The sequence below is a fragment of the Fusarium mangiferae genome, assembly GCF_900044065.1.
Source record: "Fusarium mangiferae strain MRC7560 genome assembly, contig: FMAN_scaffold012, whole genome shotgun sequence".
Taxonomy (NCBI): Eukaryota; Fungi; Ascomycota; class Sordariomycetes; order Hypocreales; family Nectriaceae; genus Fusarium; species Fusarium mangiferae.
In genome coordinates this window covers 1,607,923-1,625,106 of record NW_024573932.1, presented here as the reverse complement: position 1 = coordinate 1,625,106, position 17,184 = coordinate 1,607,923, and the positions used below count along the sequence as shown (strand labels likewise).

At 45.5% G+C, this 17,184-nt stretch overlaps 6 protein-coding genes across 6 annotated transcripts; 5 read left to right on the top strand and 1 right to left on the bottom strand.

Moving 5' to 3' along the window:
* Positions 1–1,870: 1,870 nt before the first annotated feature.
* Positions 1,871–3,497, top strand: FMAN_08304 (uncharacterized protein; the record flags this gene model as incomplete). Its single annotated transcript, XM_041821764.1, has 5 exons — positions 1,871–1,999; positions 2,050–2,311; positions 2,380–2,571; positions 2,629–3,020; positions 3,075–3,497. 5 exons carry the CDS (start codon positions 1,871–1,873, stop codon positions 3,495–3,497), a joined length of 1,398 nt encoding a protein of 465 aa, XP_041687512.1.
* A 1,007-nt stretch (positions 3,498–4,504) lies between these two features.
* FMAN_08303 (uncharacterized protein) lies at positions 4,505–4,946 on the top strand (the record flags this gene model as incomplete). Its single annotated transcript, XM_041821763.1, has 2 exons — positions 4,505–4,836; positions 4,892–4,946. The coding sequence occupies 2 exons, from the start codon at positions 4,505–4,507 to the stop codon at positions 4,944–4,946; spliced, it is 387 nt and encodes a 128-aa protein (XP_041687511.1).
* An 850-nt stretch (positions 4,947–5,796) lies between these two features.
* Positions 5,797–6,387, top strand: FMAN_08302 (uncharacterized protein; the record flags this gene model as incomplete). Its single annotated transcript, XM_041821762.1, has 1 exon — positions 5,797–6,387. The coding sequence occupies one exon, from the start codon at positions 5,797–5,799 to the stop codon at positions 6,385–6,387; it is 591 nt and encodes a 196-aa protein (XP_041687510.1).
* A 2,709-nt stretch (positions 6,388–9,096) lies between these two features.
* FMAN_08301 (uncharacterized protein) lies at positions 9,097–10,142 on the bottom strand (the record flags this gene model as incomplete). The annotated part of the gene is made up of 2 exons (XM_041821761.1): positions 9,097–10,015; positions 10,063–10,142. The coding sequence occupies 2 exons, from the start codon at positions 10,140–10,142 to the stop codon at positions 9,097–9,099; spliced, it is 999 nt and encodes a 332-aa protein (XP_041687509.1).
* Positions 10,143–11,402: 1,260 nt separating this feature from the next.
* Positions 11,403–12,548, top strand: FMAN_08300 (putative aspartate aminotransferase, cytoplasmic; the record flags this gene model as incomplete). Its single annotated transcript, XM_041821760.1, has 1 exon — positions 11,403–12,548. The coding sequence occupies one exon, from the start codon at positions 11,403–11,405 to the stop codon at positions 12,546–12,548; it is 1,146 nt and encodes a 381-aa protein (XP_041687508.1).
* A 1,103-nt stretch (positions 12,549–13,651) lies between these two features.
* FMAN_08299 (uncharacterized protein) lies at positions 13,652–16,317 on the top strand (the record flags this gene model as incomplete). Its single annotated transcript, XM_041821759.1, has 6 exons — positions 13,652–13,899; positions 13,962–14,038; positions 14,089–14,128; positions 14,188–14,992; positions 15,025–15,276; positions 15,340–16,317. The coding sequence occupies 6 exons, from the start codon at positions 13,652–13,654 to the stop codon at positions 16,315–16,317; spliced, it is 2,400 nt and encodes a 799-aa protein (XP_041687507.1).
* Between the last annotated feature and the right edge of the window lie 867 nt (positions 16,318–17,184).

Genomic DNA, 17,184 nt, shown 5'->3' with positions numbered 1-17,184 from the left:
CTCCTCAAGGCCCAATTTCTCCGCAACGCAGTCCAATTCTGGGGGTGGGGTCACGCGTGATTGACCAACGAGAAACAAGGTTATGCCAATCTCTCATGCTAATAAAGCGGGTCAGAATGCTCTCGAACAGACTCAGCCAATCTCAGCGTCTCCATCTCCAAAAGAACAGGGGTTTTTTCGCTCGGCCAATTCCCGCATATCTCGACGCCCGTTGCACAACGTTTCGATTGAGTTAGGCTTGGGCTGTTTCGTGACTCGTGATGAGGGAGGTTGACGGCGAGAAGTCCGTGGTAGAGAAGTCCGTTGGATGGTCTAGATCCAGAGGGATGGTTCAGATTTCCCCGCGATTCTATCTGCCGGAGCCGAAAATGACGAATGACAGGTTTGTTGAAACATTGTTGCCTGTCGTGGACTGTCTATTGAAGCTTAGCTACGGTTTGTTAATCTCAATTGGCTGTCCTTCTGCTCGGTTCATCGGCCGATCAATATAGCTGCAGACCGTCACCAGCACGTGGCAATTGATCTAGATCAAGACGACTTCCATTGCATGTCACGGGATAGGATATCGTAGGCACAATCAACAATCACCATCTCCATTGAAAAATGCCCTATCATTGGTGTGTCGTATCGGGCCGACTCTGTAGACAAGCGTATTCCTACCCTGAACTTGCTTGCGACCTGCTTCTGCAATTAATATCTACATCTAATATAATAAAAGCAGAAGATGTAATATTTATAAAACTTTATATGTTATAATAGGTTCTCTATTCATCGTCCCTGGAACATCCCTCTACCATATCTCAATGAAATCGCGAAGGGAACAATAGCAGAGAACTAGGCAGCCTAGACGACTTATGTGTAATGCGGGACAGGAGGAAAAGGCCTCTGAGACTGTAGGCAAGGCTTATTCTTCGAAGCGTCGAGCGAAATATATATGTATTGCTAGAACCGCGATGTAGTATCTCTATTTCGTCTTTATTAAACACCAGCATCTGCAAGAAATGTGTTGAATTCTCGTAAAACCTTGTAGTCCATAACCGAGGTCCGCGAATTTCAGCCTCTGGTAGACCCACAGAATGACTGCTGATAGGCCAGTGGACCAAAACATCAAGACCTCTCCTTTCTGGGCTTAGGGGCAGATCACATGGAGATAATCGAGATAATGAAGAGCAATTAAGAACAGCTCTGCTCCTTGAGCCAAGCGAAACAATGATAAGAGACTGTATATTTTAGGTTGCTTTGGGCTTGAGATTATTTATATTTCATCATTCACCTTATCTATGTTTTCGGCATTGCGTTCTTAATAGAGCTTTGACTCGGTCTACTTGTCTGTGCTCGGGGACAATAGTACTGAAGCTGGTTAATTCGATTGACAAATATCTGTCAACCTGGAACAGGCGGAACACAAAAATACTCCTCGCAAGAGTTTATATATATGACCTTTTCGCAGCATCTACAGTGTCAATCGATTAAAATGCATGACAAAGTCAACAAATTCTGCCCCTTGCGCTAAGTGAAAAAGATCTCCAATTGAGCTTAGATCAAATTGATAACCCACTACCCCAACCAATCAAACACCCGCCCACCATTCTCCAACATCCGATATCGGCAGAATTTCCTCACCAAGTGGAATTCACTCTGGGGCTACGAGAAGAGATTACTCTACAAAACCCCAATGAAGCACAAATATGTGACTTATATCGTAAACCTGCTCCGCTTCCGTAGCCTTGGCAGTTGGAATCGGAGGGATCGTTGTTGAAATGGAGAAAATTTCACATCGTGACAAAATGCACATCTCGGGGTTACTTTCCTTTTATTCCTTACTATCTGGAAGGTGAACACGAGCTCGATTATCTGATCAATCGTCACTATGCTTGGTACCGAAAAGATTGATGACCAGGAGGGTCAAGTGTTTGCGGGTGAAGTCCATGATGACCCTGGTCATGCTCATGATGCTGTTTTCGGAAGACTCACAAATGACGGGCCAAATTACCGCAATGTGAGTTTACACTTCCAACTCAACCTCCGTTTTATTAATTATATGTGTAGGTCGGTTGGGTGGGCACCGCAGGTCTGATGATGAAAACGCAGCTTGGCCTTGGAATCTTGTCCATCCCATCTGTCTTCGACACGCTGGGAATGATACCCGGCCTCATCTGTCTTTGCGTTATCGCTGCAATCACGACATGGTCAGATTATATAGTCGGCACTTTCAAGCTCCGCCATCGTGAAGTCTATGGTATTGATGATGCAGGTGGCTTGATGTTTGGTCGTGCTGGGCAGGAAATCTTTGGTTTTGCTTTTGGTCTTTGTACGTCGAAAGCCGCTCGTTTTTGAACACTGCAGTGATTGAACTTCGGCTGACGCATGGGGATATAGACTGGACGTTTGTCTGCGGGTCAGCGATGCTAAGCGTGTCGATTGGCTTTAATGCCGTTTCTAATCACGGAACTTGTACGGCCGTCTTTGTCGCCGTTGCAGCTGTCACTGGTTTCATCTTCGCCAGCATCCGAACCCTCGGGAAGCTAAGTTGGCTCGCTTGGCTGGGTTTGATTTGTGTAATCTCTTCAGGTTAGCACATGACCGCACCTCTGTCTTAAGAATACCATGCTAAAGTCCCAAACACAGTCATCATCCTAACAATTGCCGTGGGTATACAAGATCGACCTGCAGCTGCACCCAAAGACGCAGTTTGGGTATCGGATTACGAGCTCTTCAAGAAGCCAAGCTTCACCAACGCCATGTCTGCTATCTGTGCATTGATCTTCGCCTATGCAGGTACCCCAGCCTTTTTCAGCATTGCCGCAGAAATGAGGGACCCTAGACACTACACGAGATCTCTGATCCTGTGCCAGACGGTCATTAGTGCCTGCTATATCGCGATCGGTTGTGTAGTGTACTATTTCTGTGGCTCGTATGTTGCTTCACCAGCGCTTGGATCTGCAGGTGTCTTGATCAAGAGAGTCAGCTATGGAATTGCACTTCCTGGACTAATAGTCACTACTATGTTGACTTGCCATGTGAGCACTTACCTAACTGGTCTGTGAGATGTTGCTAAAATGTAGATGTTCTAGCTGGCGAGTAAACATGTCTTCGTTCGTGTTTTACGAGGCTCCAAGCATCTCGCGGCCAATACCTTCACCCATTGGGCATCTTGGATAGGATGTACTTTTGGCATCACCGTCGTCGCATATGTGATAGCCAGCGGAATCCCAATCTTTGGTGGGCTGGTTTCGCTTATCGGGGCACTGCTTGCAACGTCACTCTCATTCCAGCCAATGGGATGTATGTGGCTCTACGATAACTGGAAGCTTGGGAAGCAGGATCGCTCTATCTCTTGGTCCTTCGGAGTGCTCTGGAGCGTCACCATCATCGTCTTGGGGACTTTCCTGACCATTGCTGGGACATATGCTTCCGTTGTTGACATTATAGCCTCATACAGAGTGTCCGGGGGTTCAGCAGCCTGGTCGTGTGCTGACAACTCGGGCTCTTCGTAGTTGGGCATGGGCATGGGTAAGAATCGAGTTGCAGCGCCGTTGACATGTTACCAACATGTCGGAGCGGAATGCAGATAATTGCGGGCCGTTGGAGTTGGCATTTTTTGTTTAACTACACGATTCGCGGTATTGTTCTGCCCTGATTTAATATAAAACGAGTTTTGCGGATCGCGCAATGCCGCTCTTGAATTCTAGAAATGATATACCTCTATTATAGTACATAAAAGTCTGGGGTTATAATCCATAACACAACTAGACGCGATCTGAGTAAAGGACAGTGGAAGGTCATAGCCGACGCAAAGGCATCCTTGCACTCTTCGGTAATACTTAGTAAAAAGACCAGAAACCGTTAAGGGAAGCTGAGTTCCGAGGTGATAGTCTGTGCACAATATCTGCTCCTCTATACTGGTTCCGATTTTTACTACCCTGATAAGGCTCGCAATGCTTGGTTCGGCCGCCGCGCATAATACGATCATGCCAGCGTAGACATCTTCGTCAAGGTTGAATTCCTTCTGCGTCTTGGATAAACTTTCGGTGAATAAAATCCTAATTTAAGATATCTACCTTCCTGTTCTCTGCTCAAGGTCGGCCGCAAAGGTGGAGTAATAAGTTCACAGCACAATGAGTAAGCATATATCAGGGATCTCGAACGGTTCTTTCTCCACTTTTGCAGCCAATACTGTGAAGAAACTGTTGTATAAGAGTAAATAATCATGACCTGATGTATTACTAAGGTTAGTAATACGCGTTATGAAGGTTAGCAACATCCAGTTCAAGTGCATGCCTGTTTGGACTAATACCAAACAATCTAGCCTTGTATTTTAAATATAAGATATATTTCAGCTATACGAGAATGGAAAATAAACTAAGGGTTTTAATAAACTATAAATGCTAGCTGGAAGCTCTATGGCAAAAGCGAAGGGTTGCCTCTGTTTTACCAAGACCCCATTAGCACAAATCAACTTGCCGTTCTTTATACAAATAGCAACAAAACTAGAACTTCCACGATGAAGGGCCTTTACACTGCGCTCCTTGCTTTCACTGCTGTACAGGCTACACCAACTGGCAACAGCGACTCGAAAGCACTCAATGCCCGGGCAGTCGACCTCAAGGTTCAGTACTACAAGGACGGCGGCTGCTCAGACTACGCTGTGTCGATTTGGCCCGGTACTTCAAACAGCTGTTACGGATACAGCTATAGCAACACGAACAGCGCAAACATTGTTACCTGTGGTGGTAGGGGTGTTGCTTGCACCTGCTACATGTTTGAGCAGGATAACTGTAAAGGAAGCTCTGTTCGGACAGTTGCTCTATCAGGATCAGGCTCCGCTTGCGTCAGGTAGTATTCCCTTTAATATTCTTAAAATCTCATTAGTATTAACTTGACTTGATAGCAACTGGGGTAAGGGCTACAGGTCCATGAAGTGCTACACTACTCAGATAGCCTAGCCATGAGGAAGATTTATCCAACATCCTCCTTCCAGCACTCGCTCCGCCTTGCCCTTCCAAGGACGGTGTGGGCGCAGGGTATGACGGAGAATGCCTTCATCTTAAGTGGGTTATCATAGAGCCAAGTTTATAGTCGGAAACAATGCTCTGCTGGCAAGAGTTTTCATACATACCATAAGTTGGGCACTTGTAGAATCATAAGTCTAGCATAGTATACTACTATATGGATGACATCTGAGGTTTGCCACCTTACCGTTTTCTTCTTCCCTACTATTATGTCCCCTATAATTAAAGTAATCTCTTGGTGTTTACAGTATTGGTGTGCTCGTGGAATATTAACGGATATTGAAACGCAGATAGACAACTGCCAACAATTAGAGTGGGCTATCCTAACTAACTTTAAAAATAAAAACTATATAACTACCACTCCTTCTAGTATGGCTTGACACGGAATTCCGATAAAGGATCTAATAACGAGGAGCCTGAAGCCTTTACCGTTAATGGCTAGCGTCCAGAACTGATTGCCCCACACCATTGGATTGGAAGCCTTGCTTACTTATTATTTACGAGGGTTTATCGCAAGATTGTGGCTTAGAATAAGCATAAATTGAATCAGCTGCCTTCCAAGGTTTAGGCTGTAATCTAATAACTAATGTATGCACCCTGTCAGATAAGACTCCGCCTGTTTGCCAAGGCTAAAATACATAAAATCACAAACACTAAATTGACTCCCCTGTTCTGGAGGCCTTTTTCGATTATTTATATAAAGATAAAGAGGTGCTGCAGCAGCCATTTAAGAAGAAACATGTCATTTTCTTCTTAACCGCAACAGTAACAAATTCAACTAAACATGTATACCTCTATCATCACCCTTCTCACTGCTTTCAGCGCTTATGCCACTGCTCAAACCCCAACCCCAACAGAAGCACCAATTCTCACTATTTCACGCCCATCTCTCACGACCCCATCATGTTGGGCTCTTATTGACTCCTTGTCAATGACGGGCCCCCCTGGACCTCCAATGGACATGTCCGAACTAGGCGTATCTTTTGCCCTCGGAAGTCTCTACAACACCCAAGACCCTTGCAAACTACCTGTCATTACTGGATCGTCAGCCGAGGAATTCTCGGAATGGGCTTCCGAATGGACGAGCTGGCAGGCGGAACATGTCTCTGAATATCGCGTGGTATGGGAGGCGTGTAGTGATGACCCTTTTATCACTGATCTTGTGCCAGTTGGACCGGATGCATGTAGCACTCTGAAAGCCAAAATTACTGGGACTTCTGCTGTAAATGAGGATAAAGACAAAGGCGGAGAGAAGGAAGAGGAGAGGAAAGATGATAAGCCAGAAGCTGTGGATGATTCTGCGGGTTCTCGTGTGCCAGGTTCTCTCGCTGCTGCCTTGATTGCTGGTCTTGTACTGGTTGTAGGATTGTGGTGAGCAGTTTTGGACAATTTTACGGACCCTATGCCGAGTGGCAAGTAACAGTTAATAGATCTGAAACTGATTTGAAGCATTCATATAGTTTTATTGCATTATAGTTACACTACAACTTGGTCTACGTAGTACTACCGCGCAAATAACAGACCTTCAGACACTTAAAACACATCCCTTAATTCTCACCCAATACACCATTCAACTAGGCCCTTAACTATACCGCAATGCCGCATAAGTATAACTCTAAGAAAACATGGCATCAAAAGTCGCAACAGCCCTAGCATGCGCAGCTTGAGTCAAACAATCGATAACACTGGCCCGGGGTCGGAAAACTCGACAATTATATTCTGAATTTATTCTCACGTCAGCATCACTCCTTCCTTACAGCCACGGCTTAAGGCTGTATAACCTTAATACATACCTCCAGTAATTCCATTCTTATCCTCTAAATAAAACATAATACGGCGTGAATCCGACCAGGCAATTAATTTAATTCTATATAGCTGTATTGTTGACTGCTTAGTAATCTCCCCTTCTTGGCTGTGGCTAGTAGGGACTTACTTTAAAGTATGGGTAGTCAATATCAGGGAAGCGGAGTACGCCAATATCAATCAAGGTCTGTTCATAGTGCTCCTCCTTGGCGAAAAAGCCTTCAAAGCTATCGACTGTTACCCCGGTTTAAGCAACAATCTTCGCCAAGACATTAATATCAATCTTGGTGCCGTTAAGAACATCAGGATCAGACACTAAGCGATTAAACCAAGTTTAAACCTATTCGATTATTAGTTATATCCTATTGTTAAAGGTAATGCAGAGGATATAAGCAAAAGACAAAGAGATAAAAACTAGAGAATAGAAGATAAGAATTGTAAATCTTACCTCCTTAACAATACTTGCATCAGGCCCGCCATCAAACTTAAAATCATTTAAGCTATTTCTCACAAGTATATCAGAACGTGCAACCCCTTCGTCATCAGACATAGCTATTTCATTCTGTATCATAGTCCTCACAACAGCATCCCAGCTCTTGTCATTCTGGCGGGCAAGAGTCATCATTATTGCAGCAACCATAATCTTAAGTCGATCATCGATTGCCCTCATAGATTCTTTGAGATCCTGTCCATCTTTGCCAAAAGACAGGGCAAGATCTGTATACAGATAATCATCTGACTTTAAGTCCCGAATATTGATCTTGATAATAGGTCAACAAAAATATAAAATAGCTTGGGATAGGTTTTGCTTACCTGACTAAAGTCAAAGTTCTAGACAATCTTGCCAATATCGGTCTTCTGGCCAAAGACATTGGTCAAAAGTGAAGCAGCATTTGCAGCCATAATGATAGTAATAGTAAAGATTGCCTAAAGAATATAAGGTTAAGAATAAACAGACGTCATTTAAAATACAGAGTAAAACGATAAGAAACCCAAGGAGTGAGTCACAGCAAGAAGCGATATACTTATACTATTTTCAGCCTATTTCTATTGGTATCTCGGATACAGTTCTACCATAAGACTTACTTCTCATGTCAATATGTCCTTTCCATGTCTTAGTACAGCCAGCCCAGTCGACCAATAAAGCAGCCACACCAGCCTAGTTATTCAATAAAGCAGCCACATTCCACTTTAGAGTAGGTACGTGCATTCTAACTTGGCTACTAGGCTACTTAGGAGGAACTTCAGTCAGCCACAGTCAGTAACACTTAAGCTAGATTAGGGAAGAAGCATATACACATACTGGTCTCCCTGCGTCAAGGGCGCCGCGAAGTCAGCCTAAAGCGAGTGACCGCCAAGTTCAGCCAGCCACCAAGCGCCATGACTGTAGAATTCCTATACTTCCCCAGATTACACGCACTAACAGGGCGTGTTGTGGTAGGTCAAAAACGGTATGCATACACCTCTTCGGGTCTAAGCGCGGTCTTGCAATCTTGAGAGTTAATATTGGATAGGGAAGGATAGTCTATTGTGTCTGGAAGGGAAAAACGCTAATGGGTTATTTTTACCCAGACGCCTAGATCTATCTCAGCGAGTGGCGAGAAGTCAATAGCTTCAAATCAACCAACCAATAATCGTCAATGGGCCGGATCCTGATCTGGTGAATCGCTTGCACTATCGATAATAGTGTATCACTAGTGTGATCTAGCCTTTCCTAGCACGTTGACTAAATAGTGGTGGCAGCGGGTGCTGTAGGAATCCTTGCCGGTTCTTTCAATCGCAGAAATTCCTTGCACAAGCGAAGCTTCCCGTTTTTCTTAGGTACAAATAGGCAAGTTGAATTACTCGGTCATATGACACTTTGATAAGCAGATCGTCGATTTTGTGGTCTTCCGCCTCGTGCTTAAGCGGTATAGCTGGCACAGGCGCGCGTCATGCTCAGTTAGATCAGATGCATATAATAGTCTAAGGGCTAAGATGACGGGAACGTTAACTACAAATGAGAACCAAGATGCAGATACGGAGAAAGAGAAGGAAATGGAACACGATAAGCTGGATGCTGGAGACGTTTCCCCGGGTTCTCATGTTATGTCAGGGGTTCTAGTTATGGCTTTGATGGCTGGTGGTGTACTGGTTGTAGGATTATTGTGAGCAATTTTGGACGACATTACAGATGATATAGAGTCGTAATAATATTTCACCACACTTAGAACGGATGGGACCAATGGAATATTTGAATTGGAAACATTTAAATCGCATTGTACCTCTCCGCACTGAGTAACTATTGATTCATCAGAAGCTTCAGCGAATCCACTATGCAGGTTTCCAGATCCAGATACTCGAGGCCTAGAACGTCCTTCGATGGTGCTGTGTCAACCTCCCAAAGATCGGCAGGTGTATCATCCACCAGAGTCTTTGGGATTTTATCCTTGAGATGAGGATAATGATCCGCCGCCACCTGTGCAATCTGAGCATTACTCATTCTACCTTGCATCAAGAAAAACCTTCTTCCTCCAGCATCCAAATTCTCCAATGCTCGAACGTGAGCGAGAGCAACATCTCTAACGTCAACCCAGTACCATGAGGCTGTTGGAGGCAATTCATCTTTCCATTTTCCCTGGCACAGATCTCTCAAACGTTCATTCGAAGTATTGATCGAGTCCATGGATGCAAGCCACGGGGCTGGTGGTCCGAGAATCAGAGGTGGGTTCATAGTGGCGAGAGAGAATCTAGGCTTCTTGGCTTGCATAAAATCCCAGGCGGCGCGCTCGGCAAATGTCTTGCTAGCTCTATAGGCTTGTACGCCATCCTCATATGCTTCCTCCAAAGTTATCGGGTTGAAGTGATGCTCTCGATACATCTTCTCGGGGTGTTTAATGTTGACTACTGCCGAGAACGATGATGTGATGACAACGCGCTGGACTGTTGGGGCGTAATCGCTGACTGCCTTGAGGATATTCAAAGTGCCGTTCACTGCAGGGTGAATAAGATCCTTCTGGATATCCACTGGCCTGTAGTGAAATGGGCTGGCTACGTGCAGCACTGAATCAAATTCGGCGGTCTTTACAGCCTCGTCAAAAGCATTCTCACGGGCAATGTCCTCGACAATGGCATATGAGAGCTGCGACTTGGCTGCAGGAAAGGCAGCGAGAATATCCTGCCCTTTCTTCTCCGATCGCACAGTTGTAACGACCTCATAGCTTAGTTATGTCAGTAAACTCAGTACTGAGATGGGCATTGAACTCACCCTTCCTGGAGGAGAAGGTCAAGACAATGAGATCCAACAAACCCACTGCCGCCTGTAAGTAGGACCTTTTTTCCAGACATGGCGAAATAAGTCGAATGTTCCTACCGCGATAACGACTTTCATAAATGGCTCAATCCCACGACAACTATTTATTTTGTGTTATTGATATAACCCCAATGCGGAATTGGTGGACAGGCGGAATGCAGTTCTGGGTGGAGCTCTGTAGATATCGGAACAGGCTTCCGCATCGGAATACGTCAGTGCCAGGATTACGAAAGAGTTACCAGATCCACTTACGCTGATATGTTCAGCCTCGTTGAGTGCCTCTTTGCCAAAAGTACTCTCAAGCTCCTCTATTGTATGACAATGAGTGCTAAAGCTCCCAATACCAGTGTCAGGTCTGGCCCCGAAGAAGCTAAGCAGCTGCTGGTGATCCCAGTTGGAGTTGATGTCATTGTAGCTTAGCTTAGCTCAGCGCCACGGATGGCTCTTTCAATTGAGTAGCCGTTGTTGTTTACTAGAAAGATGATGGGCTTGAAACCAACCAAAGCGAATACATGTTCCGATGTCCTGGACGGATATCTGTAAAGGACCATCACCGACAATGACAATTACGCGACCAGGGTGCTTCATCTCACGGGCGACAACACAAGCTCCAAGGCACGCCCCGACCGAGAACCCAATGGCCGACCAGAATGTTGATGTAATAGCCCTGGACCGTGGGGAAACGTGGCATCAAACATTCCAAATTGACCTGTTCCACAGTCGGTGATGATAATGTCATCTGATTATAGAAACTTGCCAATCCTCTGCCAGACAAAATCCTGTATCAGCTGCCCTGAACGGTCAGATCGTAGTTGAGGTGGCTACCGTCGTCAGTGAAATGATCATGATATTACAGGGGAGACTAACATTAACCCCAGTAGCTGGAAATTGGAAGCGGAACTGGAAGATTGAAGTAGGCTGCTTTGCACCACAGACTTTCAACGAATATTGGTAACCTTGAACGTTTTGGTCCTCCTTGCCCAATTTATGGCATACAGTATTCAAGTCGGAATTAAACGTCGCTTCTATCGTGAGGCTCCACCAGAGAGACTCCACAGAAGGCGAATGTGTCTGTTTCCGCTGTTTAGTTTACATTTTAGTACAAATTCCGCCATTCCGCTTTTCCATAGTTCTGCCATTCGCGGTTTTAGTACCGACTCACTCAAACTGAAAAGGAAAGGTGATCACTACGCCATAGAGACACTTTAACACCTTGTCACAATCATTTCCAAAGCATAGATCAAAGACTTGCAACTATTATACACCAGCATCTTTGCAGCCGGCTGCTTGCTAAAATGCCTACTATCGAGGATACGACTTCCAAGGAAGTCACGTCACCATGGTTGAACGCAGTACCAAGCATTGTCGCCGATGAGATATTCTCTCTGGCTGCAGACTATCGCCTCGACCCAAACCCGCAAAAGGTCGATCTGCTAATCGGGGCCTACCGTTCCGAAGACGGGAACCCATGCCCATTACGTTCGGTACTGGAAGCAGAACGTCGTCTCCTATCTCTAAACGACTTGGGGAAGCATGAGTATCTCCCTATCGAGGGAGATACCACTTATCTCAGACTGGCCCAAAAGCTTCTATTCGGCCAAGATGACCGGTCTAAGCTGTTGCAGCGGATAGTCTCAGTCCAATCTATCTCTGGATCTGGAGCCATCCACATCGGTGCTGCTTTTCTGTCCCGTTTCCTCAAACCGAGATGCGTATGGGTCTCTGATCCTACTTGGGGTCCTCATATTCTGATGTTTGAAAGAATGGGTGTGGAATGCAAGAAATATCCATACTACGATCAAACCACACGACTCCTCAACTTCCGAGGAATGATCGAAACTCTCGAGTCTCAGGGTCAAATTGGAGATGTTATCATTCTTCAAGTCTGCGCTCATAACCCAACTGGCCTCGATCTGAGTCAAGAACAGTGGAAGGTTGTAGCTGAGATTTGTCAACGCAAAGGCATCTTCCCATTCTTTGATAATGCATACCAAGGCTTTGCCACAGGAGACCCAGAAAAAGATGCTTGGCCACTTCGATACTTTGCCAGTCTAGAACGCCCTCTGACCTTCTGTGTGGCACAGTCCTTCTCTAAGAACTTTGGACTCTACGGACAGAGAACAGGAGCTCTCCATTTCATCACAAACAGCAAGGATATCGCCATCCAGCCCAACATCCTTCAGCAGCTTCGTTTCATTATCCGAACCGAATACTCAACTCCACCTCGAACAGGCTGCAACATTGTGAAAACCATCCTTGGCGACCCAGAGCTTAAGTCTCAATGGCTCAGTGATGTTTTTTCCATGAGCAAAAGACTGGGACAGGTCCGCTCAGCACTTCATGGTGGCTTGAGCGCCTTCGCAGAAAGCGGCGACTTTGACCATATCATGAAACAGGTAATGAAGCACGAACTTTGTCTTGGTTGCCATTCGATGAGCTAATCGTTTCGCAGAGTGGCATGTTTTCATATACAGGTCTCAACCCCCAGCAGGTGTTTCGTTTGAGGAATGAGTACCATATTTACCTCTCATCATCGGGCAGAATATCGATGGCGGGATGTAAGTAACCTGGCTCCTCTATTAAAGGTATATGTACTAACTGCAGTAGTAAACGTTAAGAATATTAATTATGTAGTAAATGCAATTACAGAAGTAAGAGGGGGTCTAAAAGGGGGTATTATAGAAAGCTAAAAAAAAAGACCTTAATATATCTAACGTCATAAGAAATCGTTAGCTACCAGCAAGCAGCTTACTGTATGCGGAATGCTGGGACTATAGTTCATATTGGCATCAATCGGCGAATATCCCCGTCCCTCGCCGCTAAACGTTGCCCACCGAGATAAGTCATTAGTTTCCACCAACCCAACTACGTGAGAACTAATGATCTTCCAGGCCTTAGGCTTATCGAAAGTGCTGTTGAATGCAAGACCTGTTTCAATTTGCAGCTCAGGGCGAAGTAAAGCCGCTAATTACAGTTATCCCATTTGATCAGAGTAACATAATGACAAGGAGACTGGAGAAATGCCAGGAGAAGGGTTGAATCGTTATGGAGATGCCGAGATGCCACAGTAGACATCAAAATACATACAGTACAACCCCTGAATTATTGTTAGCTCGATACAGCCCCACCTTAGAAAGCAGGGGTATCTATAAAAGTCTTAAAAATAGCTATTAAAAATCTTTAAAATATATAAAATAAAAGCTATAATATTTAAAAATAAAATCTAATTAGTTTTTTATTTGTATTTTTATAAAATAAGGAAATTCTATAAGATATAGAGTTTAGGCCCCTGTAACTAAGTCACAGGCTAACAAAAATACAGGGGTTGTAGTGTACAGAACTAGCCTGGTGACGAAGGATGCTACTATCTCGCCTATCGCCCTATCTCAGCAGACATGGGACCGTAACTAGTTAGTGTGCCCCGCTCTTAGTCATCCATTTCCGATCATTCTCTTAAGAGACTAAAAGCCACCGGAATTGTCTTCCATTTCCGCTTCCGCCGTTTTTAGCATTCCATTTCACAAAGACATTGCCAAATTTCACCATGTCGGCCGTTCAGACCCCACCCAACCAGCAAACGGGGTCAGTAGTAAGAGGCAATAACGGTGAGACTTCAGGGGAGATCACAGGTGATGGGACAGTCAGCAACGACAATGATGATGGAGATAATCAAGTCGATGCAACCCAGGTCCAGACCTCTTCACAGGCCAAGAACAACACGTCAGGGGGATCACAGCCTCAACGTCCACAAAAGCCCAGGTCCAAACGGGGCAAGTACATCTCCAAGGCTTGGTAAGATTATTCCGGTGGCTCGATTATCATCAGTGGTCGTCTTGATTGACCTGTGATTGAAGCAATGAATGTAAGAGACGGAAAAGCAAATGCAATGGACAGAACCCATGCGCGCGATGTGTCCAGCATTCCCTCAACTGTAAGTACCTTGCAACGATGAACACTACACAATATCTGATATAAGTACAGGCGTTTATGCGCCCTCCACCTCGACAAGCCAGTCAGATTCGTATGTTTTCATCCTCACCTGTAGCTGTCCGTATCATATTTCGGAAGCTGACGAACCAGATCCACCAAGCTTATTAAATCGCTAAGTCAGCAGGTAACTCAGCTCCAAGACAACCTTCATGAGCTGCGAAAAGACCGCCATACCAGCGTTGTAACAGCCGAAAGCCCCGGACAAGGGCCAGAGTCCGCGTCAGGGGCCTCCTTAGGGAGACCCCTTTCTCTGTCGACAAACGCTCAGGATGATACATCTGATCTTACGATACATGCACATACAGTGCCCCCGACAATCACGCCCTCGTCGGCTAGTCAGTCACGCCAGCCCGCTGTCAACTACACCTTCAACCTGGAGCTCGCCAGACAGCATCTTCGCGCCCAAGGCTCCAGAGCTGGGGACCTTGAGTCTTCTGACCCTGCCAATATAACCGAACCACTACTTGATGGACCCCTAATAGCGCCCGACTCATGGAATTTCACCAAGTCAACCATAGATCCGCTGTGGTTCATCGACAAGCAGGAAGCGCTGCGGTTATGTCACGTTTACGAAGAAGAAATCGGAAACTCGTATCCTTTCCTGACACTATCAAGTCTGGTCGATAGCGCACATAAGCTGTATGACGCCATGGAAGCTGGTTCTCGATCTGGGTTCGCGTTTGCTTCACTTCCTGGACCACCACTTGTTACCGCTGATGAAATTGACATCTTACGACTTGCTCTTTCATCGGCACTGACTATTGAAACAAGTGGTTCAAGTGGACTTGGCAATGCCTTATTTGCCAAGGCACAAGAAAGGATCTCAAGTAAGATTTGGGAGTCCCCGTCGCTTGAGTCAATACAACTTTTTACATTAATGGGAGGTCAACCTACCGTTCTTTTCTCACAATACTGACTGTCGTCTAGGCCAACCATTCCTTTCTCTCCGGTGACGATCTCCAAGCATGGAGGCTGATCGGAATTCCTGCACGCTCCTGTCTTGAACTTGGGCTACATCAAGCAGCCACGTATACTACCATGTTCAAAGAGCCATTCGAAAGAAAACTGGCTATTAGAATCTTCTGGAGTGTGCATACACTAGACAGGCGATGGAGCTTTGGCGCTGGTCTTCCGTTTATAATCCAAAGCAATGACATCGATTCAAACGTCCCGTGGCCAGTAAGTCCCAACCGAGATCAAATATCACTGGAAAATGCTAGCTCCTTTTACTAAGTGTCTCAGGATGATGAGGTCCCCTATCTTCATGCCATGGTTGCGTATAATCGGATTGGTGCCAAAGTTTGGGCGACACTCTACAACGCGGGCAGCACAGCATCCAACGTCCCCAGAGATGAGATTGAGTTCCTCCATTACAGCGTGGAACGTTGGTATAAGGAGATACCCGCGACCCTTAAACTCCCTGAAGATGGAGCGTCTGCTCTTGGTCGAGGTCATCATCGCCTGCAGATCCTTCTGTATTTGAGAGCTTGTCAGATGAAGATCCTTCTACACCAATCCGCGCTGCATGCTGTTCCTCGACCCGCAAGGGATACCTCGCAAGTCAAAATGCTAGTCAGCATCGCAAAGGACATGATTCAGAAGCTTCATCATCTTAACCAAACTACCGATATCTACCAAACACAGCAAGTTTGCTTTAATCACTTTCTGATATCTGCTCTTGGTGTAATCTTCTTGGCCGTTGCTCTCGAACCTGCTGTGTATCGAGATATCGTACGACAAGAGTTCAATACAGCTCTCGATCTGGTCCGGGGCTTCAGCAAGAGGTCATATGTCTCAAGGCGTCTGTGGAAGATGATACGCGGTTTACAACAAGCAGGCGTTCGGCTCGGCATTTCCGCCCCAAATCAAGAGGGACGTATCGCTCAAGCTACGCCCCAGCCAACTCCTTTTCACACAGGCCGTATGCCTAGTCCTCTCATACTCGCTACTCCGAACACATCAAGGGACTCACCTCAGGGCAGTGAGGCCTGGCTCAATAACGGCATCATGCCTGATAGAGCTGGTGGTTTTGGCACCCGCGACGGAATGGAAATGACTCTCAGCCTTGATGATTTTCTTACTGCTGCTGAGAATGACCATGGTCTATGGGGCACTTCGCTTAGTTCTGGGACAAGCGATCCATTGGTGCAAGGCACTTTGAACCCAAGTATAGACCTTGCAAAACTGGATTTTAGCCAGATGCTAGATAACTTCCTGTGAAATACGATTGCAAGTTTATTTCTGACTTCTAGTTGGTAAGCACCAATATGTAGAGCAGGTTCGTCCATTGTACGCCTTAGCTTCAAGGTCTTTGAAGGCGTGCCTTGCGAACGATTAAGACCACGACTTAGTAACAGCTAAAATGAAACTCTATTTGACAGAGGGCATTGCTCATTGCTGGCCGGATGACATTTATCCCCCTTTTGCCTGCATCTCCTTATTTCAACCTGCTTGGTAAGCGGCTAAAACTATTATACTATCTTCCGATACTGTCCATTTTGGGGATTTAACCTACTTATTACAACACCTAATCAAACTTTATATCTCGGCGTTTTCGGTACCCTACTTTTAACTACCTCCAATTGGTGGGTTTACTTTATCCATTTAACGAAAAGCTTAAACATTACAGTAAATACTATACACAATCAGAGTTCGTGAAGCCTGCCCTGACTAGGCTGGGCTCTATAGCAGGTTTTGCATGCATCTTACATGCTCCCCTTATCTGCCCTGATCCATAAAAATCCCATATGAGGATTAGTTTTATTCTTTTAGGCTTGATATCAAATTTCTAGGTTTCTCTAATAATAATCAGGTTCACATCACACCGCCTTGTGACTACTTATCCACGTCTTGTTGCAAATACATCGGCTGGGGCTGCCTAAAGACCAGCACAGAGTTGCACCGTGGACCATATCTCTCGCATTCGATCGGCAGAGAGTCACATTCAACGCATAATGTTATTGTCTCTGAAACAAGTTGCCATTGCGGCATGTATCCCATTATTGGTAACAGCTTCCTATACTACCGCTGTCATTATTGAGTTTGATGGCGCTTCTCAGTTGGTAGGTGCTAGGTGATAATGAAGGA